Below are 12,329 nucleotides of genomic sequence, written 5' to 3' on the forward strand. Positions count from 1 at the left end.
GAAGTTTAAAAGTTTCATGTGCTGCTTCTTATATGTCTTTAATTTAATGGGCAAAAGCAGTACCTTTAAAGAACATTCTCATAGTAGTGATGTAAAATATTAAATATAAAACCAAGAGTGTCAGATTGCAAAGAAAGTAATTTGCATTTTGTTTCTAAGGTTTTCATTACACCCTTAAAAGTCTTGCAGCTGGATTTCTATGTACCTTGTCTTTTCTCCTCATTTGAATATTTTCACCCTGTTTGTTTTCCTTCTTGAAACATCTGTTAAATGCAGATTTATGCAGCTCTAGTTACCTATTTTGGGGTGAATGTTCCCAGAAGCTTAAGAGTGAATCCTCAAAGTCTTTCTTCAACTTATGATGAGAAGAGAACTAAGCAGCATATTTTAAAACTTACTAACTTTAATGGTGGGTTCTTAGAGTGGGTGGCACATCTGGTAAAAAACTATACCCCATTTTGTCCAAGTATAGATAATACTTATATTGAAATAATGCTTTTAAAACTTTAAAATCTAATTCAACAAGAAAACTTTTTAGAGTATGTTTTAGGACAGAATTCAGCCTCTATGTATGTAAGATATGTATATTTCCAGTGAGCTCTCATTTATTACATATATGCTATGATGACATAAATAATTCCAAGTCTGGTATTTCTTTTATAAATATACTTTTCATGTGCAGTTTTACACAAAGAGTGAAATGAAACAGATTTCTGAGGCTATACAAATGTGTGGGGTTTTTTTTAGTAAAAAGATTACTTATTAAAAATGGCTTCACATGTTTAAACCAAAATAACTTTTTTTTTTTTTTTTTTTTGGTGGGGCAGGGGGGATGTTTCTTCTCTGAGATTTTTTTGAAGGGAAGAATGTTGCCGTATGTTTACACTAACATTTATTTTTTCACATATGCTTTAAATCTGTGTATTTGTTTAACCAAATATTGTTTCTTTGTAGAGCTGTTTAATTTTTCTTTTTAACTGGAATTTTTAACAGCTGTTTAAAAAAATTAAGTTAAATAAAATTACACTATTTAAAAGACATTTTCTTCAGGAGTTTGAACCAAAAAATAAACTCTGTGTTACCATTAGGTGAGACTGGTCTTAGGACAGGAAATAGGCAGAATTCAGAAGCTAAAATAAAACAGAACAAATGTTTACCAGGAAAATGTGCTGTGATCCAAGCAGATTCTTGTATCATTTTTAAAAGTGGCTTTAATGGCAGGTAACCCATGAGCAGAAGAGCCTTTCCTATATTTCTGCAAAGAAATACAATTTGAATTTTGATGCTCTACCTACACAAACTTACACTTTTTCATGTTGGATAGAGGGAATTGACTATAAAATGAGATTGTTTACTTGGAAGCTCCATAAAATTTACCTTATTTTTAGAACTTAAGATAAACATTTGAAATTGTATTTTTAAAAATGTTCCAATAATCATTTTTTGACATTTTCTGAGATTCCACAAAATTACAGAATTGTTTGTTCTATTTTTTCTTTTTGCCTGGGAGTATGGATTTTTCATTTGATAGTAAGCATTAACTTTATTTAGATTGATAGTTATTATCTCCCACCCTTGCTCTGTATTTCTCTTTATTCAAATTCACATGGTTTTATCAGACAACTCAATGGCCAAAATCAAGGGAATCAGGGTGCTATACTCTGCCAACATTTACTCGGAGGCTTTCTGAAGCTATGAACTAAACCTTCGTCAAAGGAACCTTTCAGGAAAATTAACCTTGAATTTTGTTAATAAATAATTTAAAGCCCATATTTAGAAACCAGCCTGTTTGAAAACTGGCCTACCCACTTACAAATTACCAGATGTTATTGCCTAATATGAAGAGAAAAATTCAAGTTAGAGCTTTTGTTGGGAGGACGAGGGACTTTTACTGCTGATAGAATTGCATTTTAGTTATTGAGGTATGAAACAGTGTATCAGTTAGAAAATGTTTCTAAAATTAGGAAAATTATTAAATAACTTTAGTGTTTTAAAAAGATTTTGAATTAATTATCTTGAATTAAACTTTTCAATGTAATTTTAAACAATTTTACTTAAATCTAACTTATGAAAGCCTCAAATTTATACTAACCAAAATACATTTTTAAATACTTGAGTCTTAAGATATGCTCCATAAAAAAGGGTAGCTTTTTGTGTGTATGTTTAAAATATAAATGCATGCTCTTGTCTCAAAGAGTCAAAATGCACATTAGAGATCTGAGAACTTTAGCCTAGCAGTTTCCAAATTCATCAGTGGAACCCTGTTTTACTCATAACCCCTAACACCCTCCAAAACACACTTTGTAAAATTATGCCCTTAGTTTATTTCTCTGCATTTAAGTGAAGAAACGAGATTTCAGTCCTTTATGGTGTAAAAATCATCTTTGTGCTGACCCTTCTGTTCAGTAGGAGCCCTTCAAAATGAATACATTCCAGTCTCCATTTGGGTACCAAGTGCCCCCTGGAGAGGGACTTAATTTCAGATGCAGTGCTACTTGATTCAGTTGTCCCATCTCCTCTACACATCCATCCAGTCCATTGCAATTTACTTTAAGTACTTTAAACTGTGTCCTTGGAAGACAGATTTGCCTGGAGCTAGTCCAAGTTGGCAAAGGGATGTTCTAATAAAGCTCTAAGTGGTACTACTTGCTGATCAAGAGGAGAGGGTAAGAATAGTGACAATGTGATGCTACAAAGGTCATTTCATAGGACTCTGAAGTCCATTTTTAAAAGATCTTCTTTGTTTTCACCTCATAATTCTGAGTATTGGAAAGATTTGTAAATGAAGCTCTCTTTTATTCTGTTATGCCTACCAACAAACAGACTTTTAAAAATATTATTTTCAAGACTCATGACATAGGAATCTATTGAACACTTCTGCTTTAATTTGCCCTATTCCTCAAAAAACGTTATCATTTTTTTAAGTACATAAAAAGGAAACTGATTTGAAGGTTTAAACTTAAAGCTCAGTAAATAGTCAATGTAAAACCATTATTTGAATTTTTATGTACTCAGTATATTTTTTCGTTGGAAAGAGATGAAGCAACTGTAGTAGGAAATTTTATTTTTTTATCACCAAAAAGAAGTTTGCTGTTCTCATTTAGATGGACATCTTCAGTATTTGCTGAATAGGAACAAATGATTATTTTTCTATCATATCTGTCTTGCATCTAATAAATTTTAGATTTATTAATGTCTGAGGCCTTCTTTAGTATGAGTGATTAATTAATTTCAGTGTTTGAACTGTTACTGAGCTAAAAATCTTTTTTTAAAAAAAGCCACAACAAAAATCAGAAACCAGCCACATAATATAACATCAACTCTATAATCTTCTTACCAAGTAGACTATAGCAATTTCAGAGGATTTAACACACTCTACTAGATAAATGACTTATAATTTTAAGAGACCATAAATATACATTTAAAAATTGTAAGTGAAATAGGATCTTGACAGTAATTCATATAACCTAATTAACTAATGTATCCGTTGTTAATTCTTTTAAGATACACAGTAAACTCAAATGACATGTTGGACACCCAGCGAACATGTGTGACAGGAGAAAACTCCAACTCCAGCAAGAAGACAGTCTTTGTGGAATATTTAATGTTCTACAGTAGCATTACAGGAGATTAGTTACCAGCCAGGTTATTAAACTTCAAGTTTACCTCATGCTATCTACATTAGGCAGCCACTTGGTAAAGCCTGGAAAGTAACATGTGCCTCAACAGTTAGCGCTTAGAAACTGTTTTAACAAGTCTCCAGATATGTATTTACATGATAGACCATACTGACACCTTTTAGTGTTATCTGCCAATCAAGATTTAATAATGTTCCTTGATTAAATGTATCTGGTATTCATTTCCATTGTTACCCTACTTATTTTGCATTTTTGTGTATTCATTAAGAATCCATGGTCACCTGACCTCTTGGCAGCCTTTCGTAAACTTCACATCAACCCTGCTTCCCAGGGATTGCTGGGGTTGTTTTAACCCCCATGAAGCTGAAAGGTCCAAATAGAGTCCAAAGACTTGAGAAGGAATCTGCAAAGTCTCCTCCCGACCTCCAAAAGAAATGCTTTAGTCTCTGCATTTGGCAACTATCCCCTCCCATCTTTTTATTTTTGGTAAAAGGATTTTATGTCAGACATATTATTAAAAGATTTTATTTAACACTCAGATGCATTTTGTTCTAAAATGAATGCTTGCTCAAGAGTCTAGGAAGGTTTCATGGGAAGAGCAAAGCAATCTAAGCCATATGTATTGGGCAGGTTGCCAGTTGTTTGCCAATATGCCCAAGCCACCTGGCTGTGCATTCAGCCAAGTATGCCATTGCGACTAGCTAGCTTTAACCTCCCGGCTGCTTTTCAGTGCTTAGGAAACTCCAAAGGCCTGGGAGCTGCACTTCATTTTTCCCATGCCAGTAGTTTTCACTCGGACAAAATGCACAGCTACACTGACCGGTAACTCACAACCGCCCATTTTGAATGAACTCTCCTTTTGTTTAAAGCACCATTCACTGGTGTTGAACCAGTGCCATAAGATGAGTCTGGAGATAGCAGACTGAAACCTTTACCCATATGCCATAGACAGACACTTTGACTGACAAGCAGCATTTTATTCCCAAGCCTGCAGCGAGAGGGTTTTGTGATTCTGGTTTGCTGAGATTTGGATTGACTTCATTTGCCTCTGGTTTCAATTTTTATTTGGGGTGATTCTAACTTTTAAATGTTTGGAAACGTTTGTTCATTTGGTTTTCCCTTTTTGTTTAGTTTAGAAGTTGGTTGTGCTGTTTCATAATTTATCAAGCCTGATTACATAATCTTTGGCAAGCTAGGTCAGGAATTGTTGGGAAGAGCAACCTTAAAAGTGTTGATGGAATCTTGAAGACTGATTTATTCTTTTTAAAAGTCACAATAGAAAACCTTTTACTTCTAAAAGGTAGTATTCTTTTTATAGGTTCATAAGAATTACATAATATGTCTTGTTTTCCTTTTGGCCTTGGCTCCCAATACACTCAGAGATAAATTTAACTTTAAGCTCAGGAAATACATCAGTCTAGATTTTAGCCCCTGTAACTTCTTTGTCTTCTATTGTTTTAATTCGTATTTTTTCTTTTATGACCTTAAATTTGCATGTGTATGTGTATGTATATATGCATTTGATGTTTGTGAACCATCTCAAATCATTTGGAAGGTAGGTATGATAACTAAATAAAAATTCAGTGTAGAAACTTTAATCTTGAAATGGATGTTTGTGGTTTAATAAGCAGGTGTCTCAGACCAATGATCCCATGTTTTAAATAAAGGGAGCTGTAATGATGTAGATAGGCCTAGAACTTTCATTATTATACATTCTGTGATAGCCTTTGGTCTGGTCAGTTTATTATTTCCCAACAGTAGTATGGTCCGTACATTCTCAGTTGATGCCGTTTTCCTCTGCTGGCTCTATGACTACTATCTCTCAGATCTTGAAGATCTGTTTTGGCTTGGCTCCAATTTAATCAGTCTGAATGGATCCTATTGAGTAACTTGACTCATTCACCCTGCTGAAGAGAGTTTGAATATACTATTTCTGAAGGTTTAAAAGAAACAACTATTACAATGTTCTTTTTTATTAGAATTGTCAGTCATCTCAGGAAAAACATGTGATCTCCGTGTGTTTATATGTGCGTGTGTAATTTGGAATCCATTTTTCATTCCATTAATAAGACCCATTCAGATTGTCACATTTTGGCCAAAGTCCTGTGACACACTCAACAAAGCCCTGAGCAAGGTGGAGTTGCACCAGCTCACAAGATGGATAGACAGAGCTGGGGAAGTGTCCCAGCGGGTTTTTGCAGTCTGTTAGAGAAGCTGCAGCTGTAACCACCCATCTGTGCTTCTTTGGCTTGGACTAGGCTTCTGTATTGAGCACTTACCCTGAAAAAAGATGGTCAAAAGCAATGGATTGTATGGTTCAAATAATAATGACCAAGAGGAAAACCATTATATCCACACACTGTAAGATTCAGACTTTTGGCGTTTCTGAAAATCTAAAATTTCTGCATTATTCATTCCATTGCGTGTTTTTCAGGATCCTACTAGAAAGAAAAAAGTGAGCTTTCAGTTTATTTTTCCACATGTACATGAAGATTTCCAGCATATTAAATCCAAAAGAATCCTGACAACTATATTCAGAGTTTCTTCACTGATTCATGTTTTTATCTTATGAGTTAAGCTTTCCACATTAGGTAGCCATCTTACATATCTTTGCTCTTGAGCATTTCTTATTTCCTCATTCATTCTGAAATACAAATGTTGCTTTTAAAACATTTCTGTGCAACAATAAGCTTAATGATTATGGACAAAGAAAAAGCTGTTAGTTATTTGCACTCTTTAAGGTTCTTTATAGGCACCTAAAAGAACCTTATAAGAATCTATTAATAACCAAAATGCAAATATTCCCCCAAAATAATATAAAAATTCTACCCCTCTTTTTGATATAGGCAAATGACATAGATCATTTATATGTATGTTTAATATGTGAAAATGAACATGTTTCATCTGAATTATCTAAAATAATGATGTCAGGGTAAAAAAAATAATAACTCTGATAAGAATTCTTTCCTTTATTGGATCAAAAATTTCATATTACATATATACAAATCAGATTGAATTAAAGAAACTATCACTTAAGAGGTATTCTTGGAAAAATAAATTACTATGCCATTTCTCCCAATATAACATCTTAAACCAATTACTCAACCAGATATTCTTAAGGAAAATAAATATCTTGTATTTATACTTGAAAATTTGTTATGCATTTACAGTGGAGTGAAATTTATATTCATCTCTTAAATATTTCCTCATACTCAGAGGCCCCCAAAACAACACTGCTGCCTTAGGCAAGATTCTGACAGTGTTGTTGTTTTTTTTAATTCCTTTTATTTGATATCACTAAAGTAAATGAGTTTATCAAGCAAAAAAAAAATGGAGTGTTCAATCAGACATCATCTCAATGAGAAGTCACTTATGGATTTATTTGTTGAGTGCCTACTAAGCAAGGTGCTAAAACCTCGCCTTACAGAAGATTAAAGTAAGATTGAGTCAGGGACCATGTGTCTTTCCTTTCTCCCCAACATTTACTTAATTAGCTTTTCAATCAAATTTTATTGAAAAATGCTTAAATGTTGCATTTTCTGTTAGAATCTAGCATACAGGTGCAAGAATCTTATTAAAAACCATTTTGGCCTGGCCAGTTTAGCTCAGTGGTTGAACCAGGAGGTCATGGTTCAATTTTCTGTCAGTCAGGGCACATGCCTGGGTTTCAGGCTCGATCCCCAGTAGGAGGCATGCAGGAAGCAGCCAATCTATTATCTCTCATCATTGATGTTTCTAGGTCTCCCTTTCCCTTCCTCTCTGAAATCAATAAAAATATATTTTTAAAGAAAACATTTTGGGCAAAAAGGGTTTGGTAAAACTCAATGCTGATTCCAAAACTTTAAAAACTCTTTTGATAACCAGTAACAAAGGAGAACAGTATCCTTAACTTGATAAAATTATATCAAATCAACAAAAGGAATCATAGTGAATTACAAACTATTGGAGTCATCCTCACTAAAATCGGGAACAAAACAAAGGTAACTATTATACCATTATTTTGTAATGTTCTACTAGAAGTTTTGGCTGAACTATTGTTGTAACTCTTATTTTTGATTGATATAGTAGAAAAGAGGAGACAAAATGATCATATTTCCAAATGATAGAATTAATCTACTTAGACAAAGAGTCCAAACAAGAACATGTGGAATTAATAAGCAAATTCAGCAAAATATCTGATTAAAAGATCAATACCCCAAAGCAATAAATTTTTATACAATCATCTCTAATAAGAAGCTATGATGGAAAAAGATCTCATTCAGGAAAGTAATCAAAAGCACAAAATATCTAGGAATGATTTGGCAGTGATTTGATAGGTGTTCTGAGCTATGAGGTTTATAGGAATGTGAAAGTGGCATCTGATGGAATTACCACTTACACATGTCTCTCACATTACAACTTAAAAGTTATCTCTTACTCCTCTTTCATCATGCTTCATATCTAATCAGCCACCAAATTCTGCCAAGTCAGCCTTCTTATTAGCATGCAAACCAATTCCATCCTACCCCATGCTTCCTTTATGTTTAGACCCTTATTATTTCTAGCCTAGACTATCTCTACTGTAGCCTCCTCTCTCTTTGCTCCCATTCTTTTCCTATCATCCATTCCTTCCATCCATTGCAAGAGTGATCTCTCCAAAATAAGAAGGACCACTCCTTTACTGACATACCTTCAATGACTCCCATCACCTGCTGTATAATCCTGCATTTCTCAGCATTTTATATAAGGCTCTTTATGATCTGGCTTCTCTTCCCACTCTGGTGTCACTACCACCATCCCACCTTTCACCTTTGGATACACCATGCTCCAGCTCTGATCCAGCTCTATTGAAATATTTGTGGTGCCCTGGCTGGCATGCTCAGTGGTTAGAGTGTTGGCCCATGCACCAAAGGGTCGCAGACTTGATTCCCGGTCAAGGGCACATACCTGGGTTTCAAGTTGCTCCCAATCTCTGGTGGGGGCGTGTGCAGGAGTCAACCAGTCAAAGTGTCTCTCTCACATCCTCACATCGGTGTTTCTCCCTCTCTCCCTCCATCCTACCCTCCCTTCCTCTCTCTTAAAAGCAATGGAAAAAATATCTTCAGGTGAGGATTAACAACAACAAAAAGAAATGCTTGTGGTTTACCAAGATTCTGTGCTTTATCAGTGCCTCAGTACTGCATTATCAGTGTGGTGTCATTTCATATTCTAGTTCACCTATTGAGTATGCTCTTCCTCCAAATAGCTCCACAGCCTGGAAAATTCCAGGTCCCCTGGCAACACTCAGTGTAAGCATTGTATCATTTGGAAAAGCATTCCCTGTTCCCGTAGCATCTTTATATACTACTATCATAGCACTTATCATTTTATACTGTAGCCATTAGTAACCCCCACTAGAGATCAAAGCTAATTGCATCTATAACATCTAGCACAGTGGCTAGAACATAATAGATGCTCAGTATTATTGAAACGAATATCAAAAAAATCTCTTAAGTTTGTAATTCATTAAGTTCTGTTTTTGAGATAATCATATAATTGTTTTCTGGGGCAATTGCTTTTAGATTTTAATTTTTTTTGGCATCTTGGACCTAAACAATGACTGAACATAAAATATAAGTACATACATATTTTATGTCACAGCTGAAGTCTGACAGATGTTTAATGTTTTTTCAAGAATAAATAATAATAAACTTTTATGAATAGGCTATAATTTGTGTTTATGTTGTCAATGCTAACCATTTCTTTATTATATGACTAGGTTAAGGTCATTAGCCTACTTTCTGACATTTGTCAATCACATAATGCTTTATTTAAACAAATAAATGACACAAAATCATAGATATGTAAAATTCAAATATTCAGATACTTTAATATGCTTAGGATTGAATTTGGCACTCTTACATTTCAGAAAGGTATAAATAGCTCAGTCTCTAAGAAGGCTGTATAGAAACTAAGACGTGCTTACACAACAGCCAGCCCAAGATAAAAACAAGGGTTTTGCATCCTAAAAAGCCAAGTATCATCAGCCTCATTTTATAGATAAGGAAACTGAGTTTTGAAGTTTGGTGACTTTATGAGCATTACATTCAAGTAGGAATGATGGGTTTGAGGCTGAGACCTATATTTTTAGTCTCCTGGTGAAGGGCTGAAAACAGATTTTAATAAGCTAACCAGGAGTTTAATGAATTGGGAAAATGTAAAGCAAGTCCATGAAGCTCAAGAAACAGAATAGCGATTCATGATTGTCTAATTGTTTTCCATTTTACTTATGCATTTACAGAAGTACATATTGAGTAGGTTATATCTGAATAATGAAGCAGGGCATTAGAGTGCCTCTTCTATTTTGAAGGCATTCCAGAAACACTAATTAATCTAAGCTCACAAATAGTCCTCTGAGTGATTGGGCTAGACCAATTTTAACTAAAAGGGAAATGAAGCCATATATATTATATATGTACATATTTATGTAAAGCACAGTAGAGCTATATTACATCAAAGTTTTATTGCTGTGAGTTTGGGGTGACATGTTGTAAGTGGTAAAGCCACAAGTGAGTTATGCAGGTCATCTCAACTAAATGCCAGTAAACTGTTTTTATTGTACCACATCATCCGGTATCCTGCCTCTGCTACACATTTAAAGAGAACCAATTTTAGAAATTTCCAGAGTTGTAAAGTTTTTATTGGTACTATATTTCAAACTTGCTGGCCTGTAAATATTAGTTCAATTAATTGTGGCAAAATTAATGAACAGAACTTAAAAAAAAAAACAACCACGTAAGATTAGGGTCTTTTATTAAAACGTATTTCTTTCAAGTTTAGTTCAGTTTTCCTGGTTCTGAGTATAAATACATTCTTTTTCCCTCTTCCCTTTTTATGTGAATCTTTTTCTCTTTTCAAAAAAGCCACCTCAAGGACCTCTCCATGGGTACTTAATATCACCTCTAAATTTGATCTCATTTTTCTGAATGTTTACTTTCACTTATTGCTCATAAATTCATTTGGCAAATTTTTTATTGCTTTTTAACCACTCTTTTAGTTGTAATTTATTGTTAGACTATTAATTTAAAGTATATCATTATTAAACTTTTAATTGAGTGTATACTGTTTTTCCCAAGTAAATTCTAGGCTCCGAGAGCGTGTACTCAATGCTTTATTTTGTCCCTGGGCTCTAAGACAGTTTTTGTTTTTTGGTTTGTTTTTAATGTTCTTTCTCTTTTTCCTTCCCTCCTTTTCTTCTGCAGACATTGAGTACCTACCATTTTCATGTCTGAGCTGTGCATTGATATTGGAGATGAAAGGCTGCCTAGAAAACGGCTTATAAAAATGATTCTCAAACTATTGTGTGCATAACAATCCCGTGGGGAGGTGAATTATTAAGGAAGTATACTACACCAAGCCTATACCCAGAGAATCCTAGGCAGGAACCAAAGATGTATACTTTTTTGTTTGTTGTTGCTTGCTAATCCTCACCAGAGGATATTTTTTCCATGGCATTTTCAGTGAGAGTGAAAGGGAGGGAAGGGGACGGGGGGGGGGGGGGGGAGAGAGGGAGAGAGGAGGGGAGGGAGAGAGAGAGAGAGGGAGAGAGGAGAGAGAGAGAAAGAGAGAGAGAGAGAGAGTGAGAGAAGGAAGCATCGATCGATGTGAGCTGACTGGGGGCAGGGAGTGAACCCACAACCTACGTACATGCCCTTGACTGGGAATCAAACCCAGACCCTTTGGTTTGGGGAGCCAATGCTCTAACTACTGAACACACTGGCCAAGGCTAAAGATCTATGGTTTTTAACACCAGATGCAGGGAGCCCACAGACTTTGAGAAACCCCAGGCTGAGTGATGGGAGAAAGTGCCATACGCTGATGGTCACAAAGCTATGCTATTTACAAAGCGCTATGAAAGCAACATGCTCCGGGTGTTTAAGGAGCCCAGTGGAGAGGCACCTACTGAAATGAAACTGGAGAAGTCAGAGGGGTAATGTCATAGTTGGTGCTTAATACTTCTCTGGATACATAATGTATATTTGAATTTAGAATTGGACTGAAGTGGTTGAAATCTTGAGGCTTCATGACCCCAAGCAAATTCCTTCACTTCTCTAAGCCCGAATAGAGTGATCTTGGGTCCATGTATCCTCAATGCTGGTTCCATGACACTGATTTTGGTTGTTCCTTGCCATAATTAATTATTTTCTACGGAGAATCCATAAGTAGTTGTCCAGAGAGCTGTGAAAGTATCTTTAAACTCTTAACTTCTCATTTTAAACAATATGAATAGAAGGGGAAGGAGGGTCGGCTCCTGTTCCCAATGCTTTTAAGAGTCTATTTCACTGTGTAAAAAGTTTTCAGTTTTGAATGCTTGGTGCTATTCATTCTTGCATTATATGGGTACCTGTCTGTCCCCTCTGCTCGTCAGCTCTTCTGTGAGCTAGAATGTCTGTTCTCTTCTTTGTTTCTACACACCTATTATGCTATTTTGCCCTTGATAATCCCTTCAAAATATTGGTATGTGAATGAAATGAATCCCTTATAGGTCCTGGTCGCTAGTGTTAGCCCCACTTTAGGCAAAAATGTTTGTGCTTTTCATATTACCATAAAACTGTCAATATTCCCACTTTTCTAGCTGTGGTGTTTTAATGGTCAGAGATCTGATGACTTGCGAGTTACTCAAGAAGACTGAATAGGTATTTTGACTTCTGGCACTTCCAGAATCGGATTTTT

The 12,329-nt window shown here is 35.1% G+C and overlaps 1 protein-coding gene across 8 annotated transcripts in view; it reads left to right on the forward strand.

Annotated features, from left to right (window-relative positions):
* NFIA (nuclear factor I A) overlaps positions 1-12,329 on the forward strand; it is a 365,771-nt gene that overhangs the window by 138,459 nt on the left and 214,983 nt on the right. Inside the window, exon 4 of one of the 8 annotated variants that reach the window (XM_054720778.1) lies at positions 3,505-3,581. The exons of the other annotated variants lie outside the window; for them this stretch is intronic. Coding sequence (XP_054576753.1) covers positions 3,505-3,515 — 11 coding nt within the window. The 3' untranslated portion in view covers positions 3,516-3,581. Of the gene's footprint in view, positions 1-3,504; positions 3,582-12,329 lie in introns of those variants that run through there. 8 annotated transcript variants of the gene reach the window in all.

The sequence above is a fragment of the Eptesicus fuscus genome, chromosome 9, assembly GCF_027574615.1.
Source record: "Eptesicus fuscus isolate TK198812 chromosome 9, DD_ASM_mEF_20220401, whole genome shotgun sequence".
NCBI lineage: Eukaryota > Metazoa > Chordata > Mammalia > Chiroptera > Vespertilionidae > Eptesicus > Eptesicus fuscus.